Source organism: Lagopus leucura, unplaced genomic scaffold, assembly GCF_019238085.1.
Source record: "Lagopus leucura isolate 7727_CA_CO unplaced genomic scaffold, USGS_WTPT01 Super-Scaffold_100015, whole genome shotgun sequence".
NCBI classification, from domain to species: domain Eukaryota; kingdom Metazoa; phylum Chordata; class Aves; order Galliformes; family Phasianidae; genus Lagopus; species Lagopus leucura.
Genome location: NW_024962269.1, coordinates 3,371,099 through 3,397,695, shown reverse-complemented (window position 1 = coordinate 3,397,695; position 26,597 = coordinate 3,371,099). Strand labels below are relative to the sequence as shown.

Below are 26,597 nucleotides of genomic sequence, written 5' to 3'. Positions count from 1 at the left end.
CACGAATAGGGAACTAAACTGACTTGATTTCCTTGTTTAATCTCTTCACCTTTTATTTAGTTATATTAACAGCTGATAGTGATTCTTGCAAGTCAGGCACTGAAAGTGGAAAAATAATTTGAAAATGAGAAACTCTAATTCCAGTAGGCTGGCTAGAATGTTACAAGGATAAATGGCTTTCTGAATTCACTTAGAGAATCCTGCTGCTGCTGCAGTTCAGGGAGCTGCACACTCACCTGAATTGGAAGTATAATCCAAACGAGCTTATACAAAAAGAAGCAGAGTCGTCCATTACTAACAAAGAGCAAAGTTTACCAACTCGCAACTTAACCTTTGACTCTACTGATTGTGTTTATATTGAATATAATCTCTTGGTTGCTTGCACCTTGATTCTAAGCCTGTTCGAGCTTTTCAGTAGGTTTGGATTAAACAACAATAATAATTTTCTGCTGAGAAATAGAAAGTGTTCAAGGATTTTGTTGATATAATTTTTTAGAGTTGAGCCTTCTGTGCAGCCTGTCATCATTGCCTGCTTGGAGGGCTGGTGGTGACTGCAGGTGTTCCCCTACTTCTACTGTATTTCTAGTATCTTCCTAGGGCTGTACCTGGAAGGAAGACTTCTCCCCATTCCTGTATTCACCAACCCGAAGCTGTGTGGTGCTATTAATTTCTGCCTCTTTTTTAATTGTGTTGTAGTACAGTTAGGAGAGTGTAATTTTTAGGATGAGTAGAAAGAAATTCTATTAATCACAGTCTGGAAAGTGAGACAGGATTCTATTATGAATGAGTTTAGAAAGATTTGAAATAAGTGGCACTTTTTGTTAATTTATTAATAACTAGATGATTAGTAAAAGCATTTAAAATGCAGGCTGTCCTTGCTCTGATAATTATGAAAGTATAATTCAAAAATAAGTAATTGCTGGTCTGGACGAACAGAAAACAGATCAGTTTTTTGCAAAATAATCCAATGTGTTGCAGCCAGGATGTAATTCTGGGAATTCACTTAGAAAATTGTTTGGTTTTCTTATTTAATTCTCTGATGCTTCAATGCAGATTCGATGCACTGTTGCCATTAGTGGCAGTGTGGTTGTCCGACACTGCAGTGTGACAGCTGATGGGCCTCTGCCCTGGGAGGTTTAATGCCTGTCAAACAGTGTGATTAGCTTAAATGTACTTTTTTTCCTAACTTGGATTTTAACCTAGATGTTTCTTATGTTCCAATGTGATCCTGAAATGTCTTCACCTTTTTTGCACTGTAAGTATCACATTATCTTATAATGCAGTAAATAAAGTAGATTTTATCCAATGGAGTGTTCTGTTTGTTGTTTTCTGCTGAAAGGAAGTGTTGGCAAAGATGGTGAAAACTTGCTGCAGCAAAAAGAGAGATGTGACAAAATGATCTTCCTCACCTCCCATCCTTGGCTGACTTCCGAACGTTTTACTTCATGTCACTACAATTATTTAAAAAGTTATTTTTTTGTGCTCTTCTTTCCTATTTATTTCCCTTCTCAGTTTATTAAGATGAGCCAGCTGACTGAAGGAGTTGGGCAGAGCAGCACAAGTGCCAGAAAAGGATATACAATAACGTACATGCAAGTACATGCACTCCTTCAGAGTGCTGATTACGAAGACAATAAAGCCAAGGCTAGTCTGAGCTAAAGCCTCACTGGGGCTTTAGCCTGCATGCAGAGCTTTTGGACTTGTAACCTAACTTCGGCTTAGGCTTCTGGCCTCCCCTTGGCCTTTTCACTGCCTCTGATGCTCATTAACACATCAGTAAGGTAGGCTGAAACATCCATTTCTCCAGGGATTTTTTTGTAGGGGTGTTTTTTGTCTTCTGAAGGATGTGTGACATTGGCTCTGGATTTGAAACTTGTTAAGTCTGTGTACCACAAGGTTAACTGAAATCTGTTGCAGAATGTCAGCATGTTACATACATTGGTGTAGAAGTGAATTACCTCAGTTGAGAGGAAGTGATGGCACTTGTCCTTGACTTGATCACAACCTGGGACTTGGCTGCAGGGTGGTAATTGCTCACCCCTGGCTTGCGGACTGTTCTCAGTAGTAAGGCTTCAGAAGACAGGTAATCAATGTTACTTTGCTCTTATTTGTCCCACTTCTGGTGTTTTACAGCGTGTTAGCAGGAAGACTGCAGTAGAATAATTGCTGTGGTTCTTCAGCGTGTTAAGAAATTCAGGGTGGGGCCTCGATGCAACTTCTGTTTTCTAAATGCTTTAAAAATAGGTAGGGGAATAAGAGGTAATATGAACAAATATTTTTAAAATCGTTTCCATTTGAGTATTGTAACAAAAAGGAAGTCCTTTTAGAGCAGTCTCTGTAAGTGATGTGGCTCTACAAAAGGTTGGCTGATGTAACTTCATGGTGGTGGAACAATGCTTCCTTCCCTGTATCTAAGCAGTCTACTGCCTCATGCTCTGAATCATACTTGTCTGGCTACATGGTGAGCCACTTCATCTTATTAACTCAGCAAAAGGCTGATCACTTGTTTTTTTTTTTTTTTTCTGGGTTTTAGGGAGCTGAATGGCTGCCTGGAATGTCCTGAGAAATGTAGGACTTCTTGTTACGCTGGTCAGCTGTTAGGGCAGTTAACTCCTGTTTTGTACAACCACCATTGTGTTCATTCTGTGTCTGAAGATTGTTTGATGAGCCATTTTTTCCTGTAGATCAGTTCCTTTTCTTACTAGTTCAGTTCCAATTGTGTTTTTCTAACCTCAGCATAGCTCTGATGTCTTGAGCAAGAGCTACAGGTGTTGGCTTAGTGACTAATCCTGTATTGTTTGTAAGAAGTAGCAGGACAGAAACAATAGTATTTCTCAAATGAGCTGTTTCTTTACTGATTTTGAGTCACATACTCAGATTTTCTTGAAGACTCTGATCACAGCTTCCAGGACGCTAAAAAGGGATGTTACACAATAGGGCTTTATAAAATTCCCCTTCTGGTTATGTTCTGATTTATCTGCTCTTGAGTTATGGGAGATAACAAGATGGATGGCCTGCCTGTGTAACAGAGTTAGTGTGCTCTCCTACTAACGTTTGTCTGCAAGTGTGCAGACAAGAAAAAGCTAACTTTGCTGTACTATCAGTGGTTTAAGGATTTTGGAATAAAACCCTCGGTGTTATAAATAGGAGGTAGAGTTTTCCTAGCCAGTTGTGTAAGAATAAATAAGAATTAAAAAAGAAAACTTGGATGAGGGACACAGAAGGACAGTTTTCCTTCAGTGGGAGGAAGGAGCTAGACCAGCTGATTCTATCCTGACTTGGATGATTGAATTTAAGATTTTAAACCTTTCTTTGAAAGGTTGTACCTAAGTTGGACTGTCACTTGATGATAGTCACATGATACCCACATTTGTAAATCATAATGATACTGAAGCTCTTTTCCCTCTTTCTCCCCTCTCCCCCCCGCAGTTTAATCTTTTAAGTTCTTTTATCCTAATATAGGGGAAATGTTATCACACTGCCTGCGTACGTGGCCATTTTCTTCTTTAGAACCTCTCCTATGGGGGGAAAAAAAATCATGGAAGTTTTTTCAGAGTCATCAACTTCTCAAATAGTTTCAAAAGCCTTCACTATTTTTTCTTTAAGCTGTGGCCTCTGATATCATTTTCCATTACACTGGCTCATCAAACAGACTTGTCTGGTGTTCTGAAGCTATCTCTTAAGGTTTCTTGCTCATCCAAGAAGAATGTTTAGTGGTTGGTTTTTTCCCTTAAATTTAGCTGATTTTGCAGGTTTCTAGGTGATTCAATTGCTTCCTTCCCCATTCTATTTCTTGCAGTTGTGTAACTTGAGAGCTTTTGGAGCAATGGTTGAATGAACTGTGGCTGTAACCTAGGATAAACAGGTAATTGGCTGAAATTATACAGGCATTTGGCCAAACGTATGCAGGCATTTCAGCTTTAACTGAGAGCTTATCCAGTTTCTTCTCCAGTTGGTTGGATAAACAGCTAGAATGTCACTCATGCCTTTTCACTTCAAAAAATGTGCTGAGTAAACTAAATAAACATCTGCCCATTAAGCACAGATGGGAAGGGCTTGCCAAGAGGTGGTTTCGATGGGTGGCATGTCTGAGTAGGTATGTGTAGACTTTTATTTTCAGTCTGTTTGTGAAGTTCCTGTTCTGAACTACACTACATGCTTGTCATCATCTTCGCTGTCATCTGTCTGGCAACTGAGTATTCTTTATGAAATGATGATTACTGCGGGAGAAAGGCATGTGAGAAGCTGCTGTGCCTCTTAAATACAAAGCTTATCTGCCTCTGTTATTTATTGCCTGTTTGATTACTATTTCAAAGTAAGGTTGAAGCTGTGATATCCACTATTGCTTGTGTGGGTATGTCTCTGTAGTGATTTTCTGTGGGGGATTTCTCACTTGATGAGTCTTACCTGTGCAAAGTCACAGATTTAAATAGAAGTATTTAAATGTAAATAGTTCTTTTCATCTGTGTGCTTATAAAAGGTGTTAAGCTGACTACTCCAGGAGATAATTTCAGTGGTTAAATTGTAACAAGAACTCTCCTAAAAACCCCTTTATTTGCTGTTTGACCTGCTGACAGAAGGCTTCATCTGTTAGAATGCTGATATGTCCAGATTTCCCTTTTTGGAAGTTGTGATGGATGTTAAAGTAATGCCTGTATTTACACAGCTTTATTTTCGTTTCTGTAATCTTCAGTAATTTTGGGGGGGTTGTTGAGAGTCTGTAGGGAGTACAAACTCCTCTTCCTCCTTCATAATTCTGAAAATGAGTCTGAGGAAGCCAAAGCATTTATGAGTATTGCTTTTCATGATGTTGGATGCTTCTTTTCTTGGACTGGTCGTGGCTTAGCTAAATTTGCTTATGTTCTCATATTTTTATCCTGTGCTGAAGTAGACTAATATTTTGGTGTGAGGGGACAAAAAAACAACCCAAATCCTTACCTCTGTCACGAGACGAATGTCAGTTAAGTGTTGAAAAGTACTGTACACAAGGAGAAATAAACTTACTGCTTTATCTTGCACATTTTCTTGTAATAGTTAAGAAGTTTGCTTCTAAGAAAAAATGGCAGCACTGTGCTATGTATGTGCAAACTGATATATGCTCCTGGAGACATAATGTGTTCACTATTTCTGACACAGAGTTCTTTAGAAATCACGTCTAGACAGCTAAAATGTGTCTTCAGTTTACTTGCCGTGTAGCTGCAAGATGTAAAGCAAAGTGGAACAGGAGAAGAGTTTTGAAGTATACTTGTTCTATTTTGTCTTGTAACAAAGTTCTTCTAATAACAACAAAAATCACGCAGCGGTCCTCAAACTCTGTTGCTGATTTATGAAGGCTCAGAAAAGATGTGCTGTCACAGAAATGACTTCCTGGATCCTTGACTTTCAGGTACCAAAGACAAGGGCTGCTGATGGTGAGGAAGACCTTGCATGAGGGTGGCAAGTTGTTGTGCAAGACGTTTAGCCCTATGATAGTGATGTGATATACAGCTCAAGAGTTACAGGGCTGAGTTGAGAATGTGGGGTTTAGAAATGCTGCGTTTGCAATGTGGAAGTTGAGAGGAGCTGCTTTCTGTGCCACAAAGAGCAAGGAGTGCTGGCATGTGGAGGGGTGAGCTGAAGGCTGTATAAACCTGATCCTTTTTCAGTTTGCAAACCAGAATGTCATGCTGATGAAATTTTGATTCTTGTGGTTTTGAAGTTGAAGTGGAAACTGAACTTTCTGAAAGGGGGAGTTTTATCCTTGTTTGATACCTCACAAATCCAAAGCCCTTCATTTTTTTAAAAACAGTTCCTGGTAGTTACAGATGCACTTATGGCAGAAAGAAGCGCAGCACATATTTTAAAGTAGCCCTAATCATTTTGCCCATGTAATTTATTGCCTAATTGGGAATGTGCATTCCAGAGTGGTGATGAAGGGGCGCAATGCAGTTTTGATGAAGAATATAATCCTGTGTTCTTTATATAGTCTGATTTACTGTGCAGATGCAGAAACTGTGGGAAGAGAAGTTACACTGCTGTGTGTTCAAAGCAGCTGTGGGGAGGAGACAGCAGTTTGTTTTGCTTCTGTATTTATATCAACTCTTAAAAGTGGTCACAAAGATATTTTAATTTGAGGTTAGCTTTTGGTTTCTGGTGGTTTTAAGTATGCCAGGCTTAAAGCATGTGAGATTTTAAAGCAAGTTAAACGGTGGATTGGGATCTTTTTTGTTGTTGTTTTTGCTATTTGTTATCATCTTAAATGATCAGCTTGGGAAAAGGAAGATGAAGTTTAAGCTGCAGCACAAAGACCTCCAAGCTGTATGTCGTAGCAAATTTTCTGCTATTTCCTTACTTACAAAGCTTTCTGAACTTGTATGATAAGTGTTACATAAAATTTGGTGTGTTAATTGAACTGCAGTGGTCAAAATAACTGACAGACAACCAAACATCGGCACTTATGGAGAGAGTGAGTTTTTGTCTGATATCAGGTGTGATGTTTTGCCTTGAGTGTGTAAGGCGGAGTGCTGCAAGGCAGTTCTGACCTGGTCAGCAAAGAATGCTGCAGAGTTAATTCCCTGCTCCCTTCCCCTGCTTTGATGTGCAAATAGAAAAGGAAACAGTAGCTGTGAGTCTGTGGGGTGGGATGGGAAAAGGCACCATGGTTATGTATGTCTGAATACATTCAGAGTTTAATTTGAAGCCTGTGTAAAGCCTCTTGTCCACAAATTGCTGTTATTTTCTTCTAGAAACTGTAGCCAATGTTTCTCCTAACCTGGTTGAGTTAGGAAATGACTGGGGTGTTCTTTGGCCTGGCCTTCCTGGCGGCCCCTGGATTGTTAGGGTGGGATATGGATGCAGTCAGCAAAGAGGAAATCCAAAACCAAAAATCCAAGAGCATGCTGCTGTTGAAAAGGCTTGCTTTACTTTTCATCTGAAGTTTTAATATATGGCAATTTGCGTCCAATTTTTTTTTTTTTTTTAGGGGGGGGGGGGGGGGGCAAACATGCAAATTGGAAAAGGTTGTAAACCACTGGTACAGGGAAAGGCAAGGCTGGGATCGCTGCCAGCAGAAAATCAGGGGAGGATTATAATCAGGCAGCTGTTTGCACTGGGCGGTAGCTCAGGCCTGCATTCATTGCCTCTTGCTTGGTCCTGGCTCCCTGGTGGGGATTGGTTTTGCTGCTGTTTATTCCTACCACAGGTTCTCATCACCTTAGAAAGGTGTTTCTGGCTTGGTTGTGGTGACATGGGTGTTCCTGCTGCTGTTGCATGTCACTGGAAGGGGAGGGAGAGAAACATGTGGAAATGTTTTCCTGGTTCTTCCTTGCTTGTGGAGCTGCTAGTATTTTTCTCTTGTGCTTGTTAGGGGCCGTGATGTCTGAACAGATGGAAGCAATGATTATTTTACTTTTTTTTTTATGGGTAGATAATAAACTGGAAGGTGGAAAAATATGTATGTGTATATTTTCCATAAAAGCGTGTTTGTGAAACTTTGATAACAATGAATCCTGTTTATCTTTCTGAAGGGAAACACCCATATTTTTCAAACCCCTGTGTATGGTTATGTTTAAGTTTGGGAACAAATGCGCAATAAACATGGAAGGACTGGATGTGAAGAAACTGTACTGTACTTTTCTTACTACCTACAAAGCATGACATGCCCCTTGTAAAGCAGCTGGTGCTATGGCAATAACTGCAGGTGTACACTGCTACGTGTGTTCTGTGCTATGTCTGCTCCTGTGTTCGTGGTTGACAACCCACCAGAACAGGCTTCCATTTCTCTTCTGTTAGTTTCTCTGCCTGCCTGCTCCTTCTGCACTCAGCCCCTTGGCTCCTTGATTCGGTTCAGTTGGCTTTGCAAACAGAGGAGAGCCTGCCCTGAAAAAGTGAGCAGTGCTGAGCTGAGGTTGCTGCTGCTCCCAGCCCTTTGTGTTGGCAAACAGCAGCCCACGAGTGCTGTTCTTCCAATTCTGCTGGTTCTGATGGGACAGGTTGCTTAAACCCAGTGGCTGCTGTGCCTTGCTCTGCAGCGGCGTTGGGTGCCCACTCGCCGGGTTCACGCAGGACCCATTTCCCCCTTCCCCCAGGTATGCTGTAGCTGAACTTGTGCAGTCACTTCCATTTTTTCTCTTTGTTAGTAGCCGATAACTTTAATTGATTTGTTCTGCAGACACTAAACAAAAAGGACTGGTAAAAGATAAGCACTTAAGCTGCAGCAATAAGCTGCTTGTGGGGCCGGAGTTCATCTGTAGGTCTGCAGGCTACCGAGCACAGCATGACGGCTTGCTGCAAACGTAGGAGGGACTCTGCTCTGAATTTAAATACTGGTAGCATGCATCAACACTGCTTTGACTTTTTTACGTTATATGTTTCTGAACTTGCAGCACTACCTGCTTTTGAGTTAAATCACTGCTGTATTTTAGTTTTGTAATCAGATGTAAGGACAATTGCAGCATGTATATTTTTTCTTCAGTAATAGTTGATGTGTTTTCTGGAAAACCTCCTTTTTATAGCCGGCAAATTGATGTGTGTATGGCTAGAGACGAAGCAGCAGTAGTGGTGAGAGGTATCACTGAAGAGCACTAGGTTGTGTCTGCTTAAGCCAGGTAACTCTTCCCCTTTTGCAGGGAACATGTTTTGGAAAACTGGGAAAGGAGTACTTGTGTTACAATGAAGTAATGCAAAATGAGCTTTTATAGTAGGATGGGAATACTCCTGTTTCACAAGGAAAAATGTTGTTCTGCACTTTCCATGCTTGCTGATAAGAAAGTGCAGTTAGGTTGTCCTTGCTGACAGCTGAGCAAGCTGTGCCGATGTGAAGCTGTGTGCCCAGGCAGGGTGTTGCTGTGCTGCTCTCATTCTCATCCCTTCTCTCTCATTGATCTCTCATACTTTTTTCTCCTCATCCTTAATTTAAAGGTCAAGGACAAAAAGCTGCTTTTCTCCCTGTTTTGTATCTTTTAAACCAAACTGTTTGTTACTACTGTCTCCTTTATACAAAGTCACTAACAACCTTTAACTTGCCCTATTATTTAACACTACTTGCTGTCTCCTCTTTTTTCAAGTCCTGTGTTTCTGTGTGCTTGGCTCTTCATTTACCTCCTTTGAATGTGCAAAGATAATGTAAGCTTAGAATTACAGTGCGTGCTGCAGATGCTTTAGTAACTCTGTGGCTGCTGAAATTGAATCTTCTTAACTGACCCCCAAAATTGGAAGACATCTGTATGCCTGGTTGTAACAAATAGGGAAGGGCACTTAACTCAAAGCTTTGTAATAGATGATGTTGAGAGGAAGAAACTTAGTACATCTTTAAAGAAAAATTAACATGTGTCATTTCGTGTGTGTTGTTGTCCAACTTCTGAAAATAGCATGGCATCTGTAAGTTGAAGTATCATGCAAACCTCTTAAATGTGTGTTTGGTCTGAGTGATGCCAGAAAGCTTTGAGCAGTATGTTGGGAAAAGGACTGCTGTGTCTTTGGGGGATATGGTTGCTTCTCCAGAGGCTCTCATTTAACAGATCTTCAGAGTGTAACAGCTGAAGAGGATGTTTACCTGGTGCAGTGTGTTGTAACTGAGTAATGATCTTCTGGAGGAGAAGCAAGGTCACAGTCTTCTTGCTTACAGTGAGATTCTTGAGCATTGACTGCTGCTCTGATCTCCAGCTACATGTTTGCAACTTTTGGTGTCCATATCTCACACTTGTATGCACTTTATCTTTTCATTTTGAATTAAAAAGCGATATCCAGGTGCATGAAGTTGACTCAAGTTTCCTAAATAAAACTGAAATAGTATGATTAAGTTTTCTTACATAATGATGAGACAAACTGATAAGGAGCCAACTCAGGTAGAATCAGCTACATGTGGCCACGTAGCATGCAGGAACATAACAAGGGAGCAGAGGGTAGGGTTATTTCTGAGAATGGAAACTAGTTGCAGGGCAAAGTGTGCTGCTTAAGCAGTTTTTGGTGCTAAAACGGTGCTTTTCAGGCAGCACCTGAAGATGCAAAGAGTTAAAACATTAGATGGTGTTTCTTGAGAATCTTGTCTTTGAACTGGAGAAATTCACATCTGAACTAAAGATGATCTCTAAAGAGAAAATGAATGCTTTCAGCAATATATGAAAGCTATAACCTAGTTATTTTTATCTTTGTCCTAATAATGCTGACTTCAGTCAGTATAATGGAGAAATTAAAGACAAAAAAAAAAAAAGCCTACCTGTGGCAGTGGCACCATCACTCCTTCTGAACACAAAGGCAAGGCAATAAGCTGTATTTTGTATTTCTCTTCTGTTGTGATTTTTGGTTCCATTTTGCTAGTGTACTAGCCTGGAAGTCATGATCTTTGAAATGCTGCTTGCCAGCACTTGGGAGTTTGTGATTGTACGTGATTTCATTGCCAGCTGGAAAGCAAAATGGAAAGAAGAAAAGCAAATGAGGATCCCAAATTCTAAAGCATTTTTCCCACGCCTTAGAGATCATGGAGCAAGTAAGCTTTCCTTAGCTGATGGCAGATACTGTTAACAGGGTGTTTGAGTGCTGCTCTTCAGCACCTGAAGTAACCTGACCTACGACTGAGATGCATCTTTGGGGTCTTTATCTTCTGGTTTGTTTTGCCTTACTACAAGTTTCCTGAGTGTTGTTCTGTAATAATAGCATTCAGCAAGCCTGTGACATAAAAACTTCTATAAATACTGCACTATAACTGGATTATAATCCAGTTTTGATTTTTTTTCTTTAATATTTTCTAAAATTTTCCTTCTACCCAAATGCATTTTTTCCCCCTAGCTTCTGCATATTTTTGTCATTTGAGGGTTTCTAGAATGTCTGAAAACTTTTGAAACTAGAGTCTGCTGATTTAAGTGTTGCCTTCATGAACAACAATAACCTGTGGCTGTGCAGAGAGCTGGGTGAGGTTTGGGCTGAGAGGCCATTCTGAGAAAGGAGTCTTGCTTGCTTCTGGATGCAAACAGCAAGTTCCAGCAGTGTGCAGCTTGCTGTGCCTGTCCTGCCTCTGAGCACCCTCTTCTCTGAGTACACAAGCTCTAGAGCTTGTCTCCCAGTGCTTGAAATAACTTAGGTATCAAGTTAGAGTTCAGTGGCTCTAGGGTAGCTTGGAGAATGAATGTGAAGTGGTGAGTATCTTACATAAAGAGTATGTAAGAAAAAGCTCAGATTTTTCAATTGATAAAATCAATCTGGTGGTAGGGTTCTATCCTCTTTGCACTGGTTGCAGTGAAAAAGGATTTTTAATTAACAGAGGCGTTTGTGGTATCCACATAAGACAGTTGGAACTAAGCTGCTGGAGTATATGGTGGTTATAGAGTAAGCAGTAAGGACAGAGGTGAGTGTCTGCAGGAAGTTCTCCTGGTTGGTGCTGGAAACAGTGCACTGCTCCAAGTACGTGCGGAGAGATGGCGTGTTTGGGGGGGAAGTGACCTCTTCATTTTCTGCTCTAGCTGGCTGAGGAAGATACAGTTTCCTTCTGTGGACTTCCTCAGGAAGCCATTGTTTGGGCTATTGCCTTTAGGTCTTTTTTTTTTTTTTTAACTGAATGATAAATATAATCCAGTAGTACTCAAACCTGCAGAAATTCTTACAACAGCTCCAAATGCTAGTTGTTATGGTACAGACTTTATTTCTTGTGCCCTAAAGTGCAGTCAATCAAAATGGATTGATTCTGCATTTAACCTCTAGAATTCAGCAATAGAATTCTGTTGAACTTCAGAAGTTGACTTCTCCAAAGAATAATTCTGAGAATTAATTTTTGAAGCCAAATAGAAATACTGTTTTTTTTTCCCATCATTTGATACAGTCCATCAGCACTTCATTCTTTTTTTTTTCTTTTCTCCCCAGTATCTCAAATCAGGAAATAGTTTCTCAAAGTTACTGTGACCTTTCCTTCTAGGACAATTAGAAATGCTTTTGCAAGTCAATTTTTATTGGAAGTAAAGGTAGACACAAGCTACAACGTGATGCTGTAAGGTTGGAGTGATGATGCTCTGCACGTAATGTGTCAAAACTTGCTCATAATTGAGCAAATTATCACTAAACTTAATCCATCCTTCTTGACACAGTTAGCTTCACTTGCAAACGTAGTTCATCTGAAGTAAGAATGATGATTCCTCTTGTAAGCTCCCTTAAACTTGCAGAGAAGCTTGGAAAGTTTCTTCTGGCTCTGATTGCAAAAGCAGATGGCAGCTTTGACTTCAGTGTAGCCATCTTGTAAGTGCAGAAATCTGAAAAAGTGAGTGTTACAGTGGAAGAAACTTCACCGCAGGAACCTTGCATTATATTTAGGCATGAGATACTGGTTTCTCTAGCTTGAATTGCATCTTTCCAAATGTGAACTTGAACTGTCTTCTGCAGCCTGCAGGTAGATCTGGTGCTGCTGCTGACTGCAGCTTTCCCAACTGCAGGAGTGGCAAAGGGAGCAGTGCTGTTCAGAAGCATGGCAGCACTGGCAGTCAGCAAGGCTTTTGTTCCTGGATGGTGCTTGGAGGAAAAATCTTGGTGCATAAGTACAGAATTACTCATTTGGGAAAATTGTATTGTGTGTGTATTCATGTACCCAGAAATGCACAAAGAAAAGAGTGGTATGACAAAGGCATATTAAAAAAAAAAAAAAAAAAAAGCACAGAGGGACAAAGTGGGGGTGGAGGGGAAGGTTGGGGGAGGAAAACACCAGCCTTAGAAAAGAAACAAAGAAATGTGGATAGGGGTACAAAAAAGTTGTACCTTGTGAAGGACTCTAAGCCCACAAAGGGAGCTTCATGAAAAGATGCTTAGTTAGATGAATTTATATCTCAGAGCAATACCAAAGATCAAGAACTTCAATTATTTGCATATTGATGAATTGCAGTCTCACGTATATCTTCTTGAAAACTGAGAAGACAGTTTCAGGAGCCATCTACAGAACTGGTAGTTCTACTAACAGTTTGCGTAAAGGTGATTCAAATGAGCTTAAGGAAATTTTGATTTAGTAAAGCATAAGTATAATGCAAACTGTTCTTTTTAATGCTAAAGTCATGATAACTATCCTTTCCTTCCAGTTTCTCTTAGAGAACCACAGCCAATATAGATACAGCATGACTCTACAGATTTACTTGGCCTCTTGCATTACGAAAATTCTTAATGGTTTCTGTTGAGTTACTCCAGCCCTAGACTGTAGCATCTCATTGTCGTATTCCTGGTTTCTAGTGGTGTGTATTTGCTTTCCTGCTGAGTCACCTAATTTTCCCCAAATCAATATTGGTAATGTTGTCTTGAATACCACGTTGGCAGCAGCATGCAGCAGGGCTGGTGCCATCACTGCTGACTTAACGCTGTCTGCCCCCACCTCTTAATTAATAGCTGCTTTTTCTACACGCTTGGGATTTACCTATATCCTCACAAGAGGTGTGAAACTCCAATGTTCCCTGCAGAATACAGCATTAGCATACCCACAGTGTGGGTCATGTCGAAGAGCAGCATCTCAATGGAGACCTTGGCTGATGGAGAGCAGCAAGAGCTAGTTTTTGTGCCTCAGCTGTCAGTGCCTGGTGGGATGAGCACCTCTGTGAGTCTTCATCAGACTTTTCAGTCATCTATGAGTGAAGACAGTTCCTCACAGACAAGAAGCAAACTCACTTATGCATTTTGTGTTAAAGCCAGCAACTCACCTCAGGCTGCCTTTGAACTGTTTTAACTGCTCTGGATTGGACTGTTTGGGCATGCAGAAAGAATGAAAATAACATATTACTTGGTTTGCTATCTGACTAATGGATATTTGATGTTTCCAACTCTTGTGAACTTGAAATGAATGTAGTAGCAAAATCTGGGGAGGCAGTAGCAGTAGATGAAGAGATTACTTAAGTGAAAAACGGAGCAGAATGGAAGTGGAAAGACTCAGCTACAGAAAGGAAACCAATTGGGAAGAAAAGTTAGAAATGGTAGCTCAGTCAGTGAATGACCAATGAGCACTGTGGCTGCGCTGAGAAAGAAAGGTGGATTAAGTTGTGTGGTAGCAAGCAAGTTTTGGGGGTTTGCTTTGTTTTGCTGTGAGGTATGTTGTCTTAGTTCTCAGAAACACGTTGAGTAGACCAGTTTAATTTTTCTTATTTGTTGGAAATTTACCAGCTGGTCTCATATCTTTCCCACTTCAGCATTACCAGTTCTCCCAGCTTCAGCATGAGCAGTGCTTAGCTGGATAACTTGTTATCAGCCTTTGCCGTATCCAGGAGCAGGCAGTGTGTTTGAGCTGTGCCTTCGGGTGCCCTGCTCCAAAAACAAGCAGCAGCAGCTGGCAGCCCTGGAGCTGTGCTGCCTTTTAGCCCAGTGGCTCAAACTGACCTGTAGGCAGGTGCTCCGAATGCAAGGCGAGGGGTGTGACGTGCCTGGGACAGGTGTGGTTAGTGAGCTGTTGGGTTCATTTCTCTGCTAACTGGACTAACCTGATGCAGGTAGGGCTGCCTGTTTTGGTTAAAATGTCTATTGCAACTTGTGCAGTCTGTTCTTGTACTCCTGTTTCACCTTTTTCCTAATTGGAGTTATTTGAAAACTTCTCCTGGAAGTTTATGTGCAGAGATAATTCTTCATTTGTTGAGATGTTTGGCCTGAGAAACACTTGCCAAAACTAAGACAGAATGAGAGCATCACGAATGGGGAAGGAAATCAGTATTCATTAACCGTGTAGCAAGTGGAACATTCTATTTTGTTTCAAAGATGGCACTGTTTGTGGAAGTTGTTACTGTGCTAAAATTGATCAGATGTGTTTTTAAAATACTTAACTGGAAGGAAAGAATCTAATCTGGGGCTCCAGTTGTGTTGATTTCTAATGCAGAGGAGCACCCTGTGCTGAGTGAGAGAACCGATGGAAGGAGGTGTTTGCCAATTAAGTTGCACCAACACTTTTAGGAGAAGTGAGCCCTGAACGAGAAATAAGCTGTAATGTAACACATCCAAGCTGTTGAAATTGGAGCACAAAATGCAGAGAGGAAAAAGACCTAAAGCTTTCTGGGAACGTGAGAAGAACTCACTTGTTAAATGTAGTTGCAAATTCTGGTGTGAGAGAAGTGGATTAAGTTTTCATAGATATTCAGAGTGGGACTAAATGTTTCTGATGCAGTTTTCTGTAATTATATACGACTGGATGAAAATTGGGAATGTTTTTGTTGTAATGACTGGGTTACTGTAATGATGGTTGAGTTTTTAAAAATGTGCTTCTTTCTGATTGGCTTCAGAGATGTTTCTGCTGTGATTCTGTGCTTTAGTTAGTTAGTGGATTGTTTACTTGTGAGAGGGTGCATATGGAGCAAAACATGGGATGCTGCCTATGGAAAGGCAGAGAATGTGGCAGCAGGAGAGTTGTTGCTGCTTGCTGTGTATTTCCTGCTGCCTCTCTACCCGTTTTCAAGGCTTTGACTCTTCCATTTTTAACTCCCCCAGCCCATTTTCCCCTTTTCCAAATGATTTTTGTGGCAGAATGCCACAAAATGCTCTTGTAGGCAGAAATACAAGTATGTAAACACTGCCATAATGTTACTGTTTAATCCTGTTCCTTTTCTGAGACCTCGTTTATTTCTGTGGTACTGTGGCATTGAGTGAAGAAATTAGTGTACACTGAACTGCAATCTGTTAAGTGACCTGTAAGCATAACACAGGTGCATGGGTACTGTGATCTGCAGAGCTGGGTGCTCACGATGAGTTGGTGGTGATCTGCCTGCAACTATAGAACAAGCAAAAGGCAGAACGTTCATGAAGTGTCAAATGTGAAAGTTAGTGTGTTACACTTGTGATCCTGGTAGGAAACTGAAGTGGGCATTGGACCTTACTGTGCGCTTAAGGAGCAATCTAGAGAGACTGCATTATAGGTTTCTTGTAGTTCTTCCCTTTAAACTTCCTTAGTTCCAAAGTTAGTGATACATATAATGATCAGAAATTTCATGCCTGTTAAGTTCTGCTTCCTGAATCCACATCCCCCCCCTTGTCCAAGAGCACAGGAAGTTCAGATGTGACATATAAAGGTGGGAAGTATCTAACAAGTGAGCCAACTCTTCTGTTACTGTTCAATATGAATAAAAATGGTCATTTTGAGTGCAAATTCCTATTTGTGATACTATACAGTTACTACAGCTTTTCACTGTATGCTGTATGGTGAAGTCTGATCTTTGTTTTCTCTCTCTCCTTAGAGTGCAACAATGGAAGAAACAGCTATATGGGAACAACACACGGTGACTCTTCACAGGGTAAGCTAATACAATTGGTTGTGTGTGCCTAACTCAGGATGCTGGTAGGCTTTGAAAACAATAGGAAAAAGCCAGATGTCAGGAAGTGAAAGAAAAGGAAACTGTCCTATCCCTTTGTTTAAATTTAGAAGCGTTGTAAAAGCTGTGTGATAGTAGTTCTATTTCATCAGTTTGTTTCAGTTTAAATTTCTAAGATGAGCCTGCCTACAAATGCTTCTGCACATAACCGAAAGTAGTTAGAACCCAAAGGGTTCATGCATTAAAGACTGTACAGAAACCATACTGATTGTTTTACATTTTGAGTTGCAAAGGCTTAAAGCAGTGTGGTTGAATACAACTAAATGTATTCAAAACTGTCTAATTTGATTAACGTTTCTTTTAAATCAGTGTTGAAAATGGTGATTAGATAATAGAAATATGCACTTCAGACAAAATGTGTAGTATGGATCAGTGAATGGAGACAATTTCTACCTTTGTACTTTTTTCTTATTTGAGCTACTCTTAAAGTGAACCAGTTTCTGGTGTAGCTATCAGAAAGCCATACAAGAGAAGCAATTAGTAAATAAGTAAAAATGATAACACACAGCACTACTTTTCTAGGTGACTCTTCAAGTTTACTACGCTTTACAGCCCAGAAGGTTTTTTAACAAATGTTGTTTTTTCTGAAAGTAATTGCCCCTGTTATTTTCTTCTGCAAGCTGTGCAGTCATACTGTGAAACTTTTTAAACGTGACTTTTTTTTTTTTTTTTTGATCTTACTGTTGGTTAAAATAGTGCTGGTGTTATTTAGAAATGAAAAATCCCATAGCAGTACAAAAATGGGTGGTAGATTTAATGGTAGCTTGGTTTTTCTGGAAAGAGATCTTATTCTGATTAATCTAAGTGATAACTTTAATGAAACATGAAAGTGAGTTCAATCAGTGTACAAAGGAATAATGCAATGCTGTGGTAGGTTTTATCTGGCAAATGTTAAACAAATAGAAAGTTAGAATTTATTCTCGGCACTATGAAGAGCTTTTCAGGGTATTTGCTTATTTGCTAAACTTCAGACTTTCCTGTGACATTCTTATAATGCTAGGTTATCAAGAACATAAAGTTATTTCTGCTTAGTTGTAAGAGAAGAAATGCTACCAAATTTGTTGCATTCTCACATGCAGAAGTTAGCAGAATTGGAATAGTCTCAAAGCAACACTTCAGAATGGTTGAGGAGTATTTCTGTGCAAGTTCATCTGTTGCCCTCTGCTGAGCTACGGAACTGGCTGGAGACAGTCCATTGTCTGCCATGTAACGCATTTGAAGAGCTGAACTTGCTTTCTTTTAAAAGAGATGCTGAGAAGTCAGTGTGATTTTTATTTAGGCTTAGCTGAGGGCAGTGAGCTGGCTGCAACTAATGGACTGGCACTAAACCTCTGAACTTATAGAATAGCAGCAAGTTAAGCATCGCAGTATTGGCTTCCCGTGTGCTTTTTTTTGTTTGTTTTGTGGTGTTATTAATTTTATTTTTGGTATGCCTGCAAAGGTCTTTTACCTTTTAGTTCATTTGGTCAGTATTTGCCCTGGAACTGAAGGTAGACAAATGGAAGGTAGGCAATGGAAAAACCTGGTTGAGAATATAACTTTGGTAAGTCCCCTTGGAAGAGGCAGAGAAATACAGAGATGTCAGCAAAGTGGTGAGCAGATCTTTGGTGCCTTTTTGCCCGTGCCCAAAGAAAGCCTCTGCAATGTGGCTGCTTCTTCAATTCAATTAACTGATGTTAAACTTTTTTAAATAAAAACTTACTAGAAGGGATGACCTCTGCTATAATTGCCAGCTTTGAAAACAGAAGGAAAATTCAAGCGGCTTAAGCAATATGTATGTGTGTGTGAGCAAAGTTATGTAGAATGTTCTTGACTTTGTTTTTTCATGTTCTAAGAGCCATTTTTGTTCTGTTGGTATTTCCAGCTCTGACAGATTTCTGTTTTAAACCTGTACTGTTCTCTGGTATAACTCCATTGCTGCTGTCGGTATTGGAGTTGTATTCTTTTAACTCTTCTTGTGCTCTGTAAGGGTAGACAAAACGTAAACACGAAAATCAATTTCAGTAGTAACCAAAGGCATTTCAGAAGTGTTATATACCTTCAAAGGATATTTGAAGGACGTGTTTTTTTTTGTTGTTTTTTTTTTTTTTTTTTGAGGGGGTTGTTTTGATTGGTAATGGGCCTTTAAGAAGGGGTTATGATGCTGGATAGTCTTTGGAGGATGAGACTTAGAAAGGAGAAGGGAGTGTTTTATGGAGGAAGTTCTTGCTGAAGAATGAGCCTTTTCTCACCTCCTCTTGCAGGGTTTTTTCTATTACCTTTGCTTTCAAGAGGTGTCATTACAAATTAGGGACAGAACGCTCTTAATCCCAGTGGTTGCAGTATATGTGTGTCAGTTCAGGTGCTTTGCCACAGTTCAGACATGAGATGTTTAATTTTAAACTACTCTTGATCCATCTGTTTCAGATATCTTACAGAGCCTATAACAGCATAAAGGAGATCTGACTACATGGCACGTAGTGAATTCCAGCACTACTGTCAAAAGATGTACTACAAACCTCGTTGGGGGAGAAAAAGCAGCTTGAACTTAAAAACCAATTTTTTTTTCCTTCCATTTCTTTACTACACTTGTAACTTTGTGGGCTGTTATATGGCTCTTAAGAGACTGAGCCAGGCTCAGATTCAGTTAAAGCTTTCCAGTAGCTGCAGTTTCTTTTACTGAGAGATTTATATTTTTATATTCTTAACTGTGATTCTGAGGAAGGACCGTGCATTTCATGTTTGAAGTGGGATTTTTTTCATCCTTGGAATTGAAGTATTGAAGTATTAGATGAGTTTCTTAACCCAGTAAAATAGAAATCATGTGTGTACACTCCTTTTTGCTTCTCCCATGCAGCCTTATTGTGGGAGCGGAGCAGCACAGCCCTTCCTTGTGTTGCTGTTATGTCATCTGATGGGAGTTTGTGAAGTGTTACAAGTAAATAAAAGGCAGCTTAAGCAAGATGCATGTTTGTATCTTATAACCCATAGTGATCATTCAGTTATTTCCCTCCACAAATTTGGAGATTTTTCTTTAAGAACTAGGTTCAGTTTTACAGCTCTAAGTGCAGTTCAGTTTGTCGCTCTAGGTTGATGTTAGGCAGTGGGATAAAATGAGAAGCAGTAGGCAAAAGGTTATGGGAAGCTTTATTTATTTGAGCTGGTACATTTTCAAAAAAAATTCAGTTTTTGTTTTGTGCTTTCCAATGTGGGTTGTTTCTTAAGCCTTCATTTTCATATTGTCAGGCAGCATTTCTCAGAGTGGTACTCCTTTTTTTGACTACTTCCAGCATATGAGACTGCACTGTTTCAGGCTTGATGAGAAGGACATTGTAACAGTGAAGCATGAAACTTGTCCTTTTGCTTTTGTTGATTTGGTTTGCGGATCTCCTCTAACAAAAACAGAATGATAAGTGACAAGATAGGCTTACAGTGAGTTTCTGTGTTTCTGAATTCAAGTGATGATTGTATTTCTTTTCATGAGTGGAGAAATATATATATATATATATATATTTTTTTTGTATGTGTCTTTATTGTTTAAGGAAAGGTAGACCTTCATTTAAATGAAGTTTGATATAAATGTCTGCATCTCTCTTCTGCCTCCCTCTTCCCACCCAAGTGCAGTGCAAACTGTTCTATTTCTTATGGTATTGGAAAACTGGAAGAAGGAACAGTAGCATGAGGAAGGGGAGAAATGTTTCCTTTGCAAATGTTACTGTTTTGGAAAGTTCCTTGTTGCGTGTTTTTATAGGCTGTTATATATATTTGCTTTGAGAACTGTTTAAAATTAAATTAAAAACCTGACCTGCAGTTCTGGTCCTAAGTGATCATTATGAGCCTTTATCCTGCCCTCCTGCATGGCACAGGGTTTCACTTAGTGATTCTTGAATCTCAGCCATGACTTCTGGTTGATCTGGCTGGAATGTGTTTGGAAAAGATGTTCAGCCTTCCTTGAAGGAAGTTAAGTATGTGTAAAAAGAAAGCTGTAAGGTATGCCCCTACACAATTATTAAATAACCTTATTTTAAAAGTGTATTTTTTACTCTAATTTTTTAATAGCTTTATTTGTGGCTTGCATAGCATTGCATGGTTTGTTAATCCTTCCAAAAAGCTGTATTTCTCTCCATGTTTTACGCAGTAAATTGTTACCATATGAGTAACATTAAGTAAAATTGGTTCTCTTGTTGCGTTACAGGCCCCTGGATTTGGATTTGGTATTGCAATATCTGGAGGAAGAGATAATCCTCACTTTCAGAGTGGTGAGACCTCAATAGTTATTTCTGATGTGCTGAAAGGAGGCCCAGCAGAAGGACTGCTACAGTAAGTGCCGAAATACAGCTGCATTCTAATTTGGGGCATTTGTGTTTTTGGTGGTTGCTTAATGTCCTAATTGTTTGGCTCTCAAGATATCAATAACTCTTTATATAGTAGGTCTATACTATGTGTTATTCAGGGAAGCTCAGCCCTTGTTATTTTTTCCTTAATCAAGTATTTAAAATCCACATTTTCATATTTTTTTTCTTTCAGAGAAAATGACCGTGTTGCGATGGTTAATGGAGTTTCAATGGATAATGTTGAGCATGCATTTGCTGTTCAGCAGCTGAGGAAAAGTGGGAAGAATGCCAAAATTGTAAGTGAATGTCCACAGACTTAAGGATGCTTAAATTCAGAAGTTACAGAGCAGAATTGAAATGGCATAATTTCTGCTGATATACATACAGATACATACATGATGCGGAGTACTTGCATAATACCTGCCTGAAAGATGCTTCAGGTTTAAGGGATGATAATGACATGGTTATCACATGAGTCACCCAAAATGTTCTCTCTTAAAGTATGAATAATCATTTGGTTTGCTAACCAAACAATCGTGTTTGGTTAGCATGGCAACAAATAGTAAAGATTCTTTTTCTTTGTAGTAAAGTTGTCCTCAGGTTGCCAAAAGTTCAATTCTTGGCTTTGTCTAATATTTCTTTTCATTACCAAGTGCTCTTTTATCAAGTCTTTCACTGGCACTGTATGCTGAAGATCCTTACCTACTACTCATGCACAAATGTAGTTCTTAGTCTCAGCAAATGCCGTGCCAAAGTAAAGTATAATTACCTTAATTCCTATAATTTTGTAGGCTTATTCAAAGTGCCTGGCTGGCTTTTGAACTTAGCAAAACAGAACAGATGATCACTAGAGGGTAGTAAACTGTTTTTCTCTAGAAGTTTGAGTACTTTTTTTTACATTATGGAAAAAGTAGAAATCACGTTTGACTTCTTAATTTAGGAAAATGGGCTTTAGGGGCTTGTAGAAAAACTTCAGTGCTGGCAGATTTCAAGTGCTCTAGTGTGCTTTAGCAAGATTGCACAAAATTGTGCCATGTCTTACACTTGTGGGTTTAGCAATTATTTAAAGCTTAGAAAAAAAACACGTTATCGTGAGCTGTGCAGGTTTTGGAACCTAAATATGTGTTGTAGTGTTCAGTATTTGTATGTTGCTTGATCATAGACATAAGTCTTTTCTATACCTATCTGGAGAAAATCAATGGCAGAACTTCTGTGTATATCTTTATTTGGTACATGGCAGGGAATGAAATCCTGGAGGCAGTCGGGTTTTATTCTGGAAACTGCCATCTGTGTGAGTGCAAACTGACTTTGAACTTTTATCAGGAATGTTCCCTTGTTTCTGTGGCCTACATAAACAACTTTAATATTGGCAGGCTTCAAAGGTAAAGAGAGTTACAGTCAGTAACACGCTTGAGTATACAATAGATTACATGTTAGTAAAAAAGTTTTTAGCAGTGCCAGTGACTGACTGGTGGGTTTAAGGAAAGAGGGGGCATTAAAATATGCAATGCTATGGCAACAGAATTGTGCTGCGAAGGCTGTCACAGAATCACAGAATGGCCCGGGTTGGAAGGGACCTCAAGGATCATGAATCTCCAACCCCACATGCAGGGCCACCAACCTCCCCATTTAATATTAGACCAGGCTGCCCAGGGCCCCATCCAACCTGGCCTTGAACACCTCCAGGGATGGGGCATCCACAGCCTCTCTGAGCAGCTGTTCCAACACCTCACCACTCTCATAGTAAAGAACTTCCCCCTGACATCCAACCTAAATCTTCCCTCTCTGAACTTAAAACCATTTCCCGTTGTCCTGCTGTTATCTACCCTTTCAAAGAGTTGATTCCCCTCATTTGTAGGTTCCTGTCACTACTACCCTTTTTCCTCCTAATGTAGAGGAAAATAACTAATATATTTCAGTAGATGACTAAATCAACTGTTTTTCTTGTTTCATTGTTTGGTGTTCTTTTTTTTTTTTTTTAAAGGGAAGAGTTTCTAGTAATCTGTATTGATGTTTCTCCTCTATTAGCTGGATAGAATTTTATGACAAGAATGCAGGAGCTCAGAGCATTCACAAGTATTTTCTTTTGAATTTAACTTCTGTTGTTTAGTACACTGTTTGCATTAAGCAGCATGGAATCTGTTATACCTCAAAGGCAAATCCTGTAAATCAGTTTTGGAGCTGGGCTTCTTACTTGGCTCTAAAATCACTTGCTTTCCAAGAAAGGAATTCTTGAGCTGTGATTTTTCTTCAGTTTTTTTTTATCCTGCAATAAGGTGTATAGACCAGAGTTTTAAGGGTTTATTTACACCAAACTAGGTCTGTGTGATCCTGGATACAAAACAGTGAAAGGTCTTACTTGGAGTTCGTTGGTAATCATCTTCCATCATGGGCTCACTGCTTCTTTTTTTCCAGACTATAACAGGTTCTCAAGAGACCTTGTTAGAGAGTTTGTTCTAAGGCTTATGTCTCCGTACTGATAATCTTGCCTCGTGCCCATTTCTTTGCATCAGTGTTCTTCAGTAGACTTAGCTGGTAATGTTCTTCTGTAGATTTAGGCTGTATGTGTAGCATCATAGAATATCCTGAATTGGAAGGAACCCACAGGGATTATTGTGTCCAACTCCTTGCTCCACGTAGGACTACACAGACGTGAAGCCCTATGTTTGAAAGCAGTGTCTGAGCTCTTTGAACTTCGGCAGCTTGCTGCTGTGACCACTGCCCTGGGCAGCCTGTTTCTGGGCCTGTCACACTACGGTGAAGAACTCTTTCTGTTGTATACTCTGTGATCATCTCCTGATGCATCTCCATGCCATTGAGAGCCAACTTTCTAAGCTCATCTATCTTGTAGCCATTACTGGGCTTTGCACATTAACTAACAGACCTCACCTTCACAGAATAGTCTGGATCTATAGCTAGTAATGGCAGGATGGGATGTCTGGAAAATGTCTGTTTTGTAACTGTTACATAGATCTGTTCTGGTAAAGGTTGACTAGACATCCTATGCTTCATTTATATGCCAGGTGTCATGATTATCACTTTGATTCTTCAGGTCTTGTGTAACTTTCCTCTTGTGTAAAGGATTCCCTTTGTCCTTGCAATGATCCAACAGTGATCAAGGAATGAGTGATCAAAAGGGATTTTCACCAGTCTCACTGGGTTAGCAGTCAACATACAAAATATTCCTTCCCTGGTAGATCCTCAAATAGTTTTCAAGAAGTTTATTTTAATAAACAGAAATTTATGTATAAAGGTTTCCAATAACGTACTGGAAGTGTTTTCTCTACCCTCATCTAGCTTGTCCATTACAATAGGGAAACTATTTGTGTAAGTGATGAGTAGAAATGGAGATGGATGAAAGCTAAAAGCAGTAGTTGGTTTTGGCCTTTTTGGGAAGGAGCTTGCATCATGTATTTAATTGCTGTTGTGAAAGAGAAACTAATTTAATTTTAGCGTTAATTTTATTTTGACATCAAAGCTATGGGTAAAGAATCATTAACAATTCCTTAGTATTCTCTAAATTTAATGAAGTAGAGGCCTGTTGAATCTGTTCCATAGCAGCTGATTATCACTTGAGGAAAACTCACAGCCCATCTTTATTGCTAAAAGGTTTTCTGTTCCTAGAAGCGCAACAGAAACTCACTGGTAAAGATAAAACCACGCACACTTAAAACAAACAAGAACGGCTTGTGTATCAATACAACTAAGTGGTACATGAGACGTGGTTAAAATACAGCCAAAGCTATTAGCTATTGGTTTGTTGTAGACTATCCGAAGAATGAAGAAAATTCAGATTCCAGTAGCTCGACAGGAACCTGAGCCAGTGTCTGAAAATGAGGACGATAGCTATGATGAAGAGATACGGGATCCAAGGTCCAGCCGTGGTGCTTCCAGTGCCAACAGAAGGCATGAGAAGAGCTGGGTACGAGACCGAAGTGCAAGCAGAGAAAGAAGCTTATCACCAAGATCTGACAGAAGATCAGTTACTTCCAGTCAGCCTGCAAAACCTACCAAAGTAACGTTGGTGAAATCAAGGAAGAATGAAGGTAACATGCACAGAATTCTAAAAATAGGCAAAGGTCCTAGCAATAAAGGCCAACTACATCAGTCAGTGTTGTGGTAAAGGCTTTGTGAACTTTATGAAGGGAGTTGTTTCAGTTCATTGCCAGTTTTACAAGTAGCTAGTTGAAGAACTGAAAATTGCTGTTGTGTTTCCAGTGGTATTTTTCATGTTCCAATGTATATGAGCTTAACCATTTATATGTCTGACATGTGATAGTGGCTACATACTTTATATATATTTCAGCTAAGTCTTCCTTGTTCCTCCTCTTTGAAAGAAGGAAAAATTGTTTGGTAGTATATATACTGAGCTACTAAAAACCAGAAATGAGTACAGACACAGCTGGAAGAGGAGTTCTGTAACAGTAAATACATGGAGAAATTCTACTGTAGGCTTTCACGTAGTATGTTCACTCTTCTGTTTGTGTTTTTAGTTTAACTCTTACTCTTTACAGCGCTGTAAATCTTGAGATCTTTGGACTTCCTTTTTTCTTTTTAAAACTACAATCATTTTTTCTTTCTTTTTTTTTAAATTTTCTTTTGTTCTGAAGAATATGGTCTACGGTTGGCAAGCCACATATTTGTGAAAGAAATATCACAGGATAGCCTTGCAGCAAGAGATGGCAATATTCAGGAAGGAGATGTTGTTCTGAAGGTACAGTAAATTGTGGTGGTGGTTGTCCAAAGGAAAAAATCTTTGATGTAATCTTTTGTAGAACCAACTTTCTCTTTATGTTCTAATTATTGTTAGTAGCGTGAGTAAATAACTTATTTTAAGGATTTTAAGGATCAATAAATCTAACTCTCCTACTTACAAAAAAAAAAAAAAGTCATAAAGCATGTTTTTTTGTTGAGTATTATTCCACAGGACTGACTTGGTCAAACAATGCTTATGTAACAAAAGAACCTCACTTCAAATGCATGATTAAAAATAAAATGCTTGGAGTGGTATGAGATTCTGGACCTAGATGCATACTTACACCATATAGTGCCGTGCAGTTGAGCAACACTGAACCTCACCTTCAGGTTAAATGTGATTTTTATTACGAAGGAAAAAAAAGTTGAGATACACAGCAACTTTTATCTAAGAATAAATAAATAAAATTGTTAGTAATATTCTTGCAACAAATGGCGCAGAAGAACATGCTATTCCTTACTCTGCTGTTAGTTCAAAAAAACATTTTCTGGGGGAAGAAAGCTTATAATTAGTGAGTGGTAGAGGTTTTGTATTTGAAAGCTGAGGAAATTTTTTTTTTTTTGTTAGTCTATTTTGGATAAAACCTATTGCTGTAGTATTTTGAGTAAACTGTGGCAATTTGAAAAATCTCTGGATGTTTCAAAATATTATCAGACAGAAATACACAGCATTTTCTGGAGGTTCACTGTTTTTCAGTAAGCTTCTATTTGCATTCTTCTTACTGTTCCAGATCAATGGCACAGTGACAGAAAATATGTCCTTAGCAGATGCAAAAACACTAATAGAAAGGTCCAAAGGCAAGTTGAAGATGGTGGTTCAACGAGATGAACGAGCTACGCTGTTGAATGTCCCTGATCTTTCTGACAGTATTCATTCTGCTAATGCTTCGGAAAGAGATGGTGAGTATAAACTTAATTTCCAAAGGCGAGGAATTCCCTGTGTTACAAAGATATGAAATGCTTCAGTGGGGTGAGAGGAGGGTGGGAAGGCTGCTAGTAGGATTGTCATGCGGGTAAATTCCTTTGAATGTGATTTGAAATCTGTACCTTCAAAAAATATATGGAGAGAAAATTACAACTCCTTTTCTTGCAATTGTTTTTGCAGGAATATCGTTTTTAGTTGTTTTTGAAATAATAGATTTATAACATCTTCATTTAAAAAAAAAGAAACAAAAAAAAAAAAAAACCAACCTCTGCAAAAGCTTGTTTCCATTTGAGCAGGTCATGCCACCATTTTAATTACAGTCAT

At 39.3% G+C, this 26,597-nt stretch overlaps 1 protein-coding gene across 6 annotated transcripts in view; it reads left to right on the top strand.

The window, feature by feature from the left end:
* Window positions 1-26,597, top strand: part of TJP1 (tight junction protein 1) — a 71,703-nt gene that overhangs the window by 11,342 nt on the left and 33,764 nt on the right. For all 6 annotated transcript variants that reach the window (XM_042875577.1, XM_042875581.1, XM_042875579.1 and 3 more), the window contains exons 2-7: window positions 16,146-16,202; window positions 20,455-20,579; window positions 20,787-20,889; window positions 24,360-24,639; window positions 25,204-25,307; window positions 26,080-26,248. In XM_042875577.1, coding sequence (XP_042731511.1) covers window positions 16,146-16,202; window positions 20,455-20,579; window positions 20,787-20,889; window positions 24,360-24,639; window positions 25,204-25,307; window positions 26,080-26,248 — 838 coding nt within the window. The remainder of the gene's footprint in view (window positions 1-16,145; window positions 16,203-20,454; window positions 20,580-20,786; window positions 20,890-24,359; window positions 24,640-25,203; window positions 25,308-26,079; window positions 26,249-26,597) is intronic.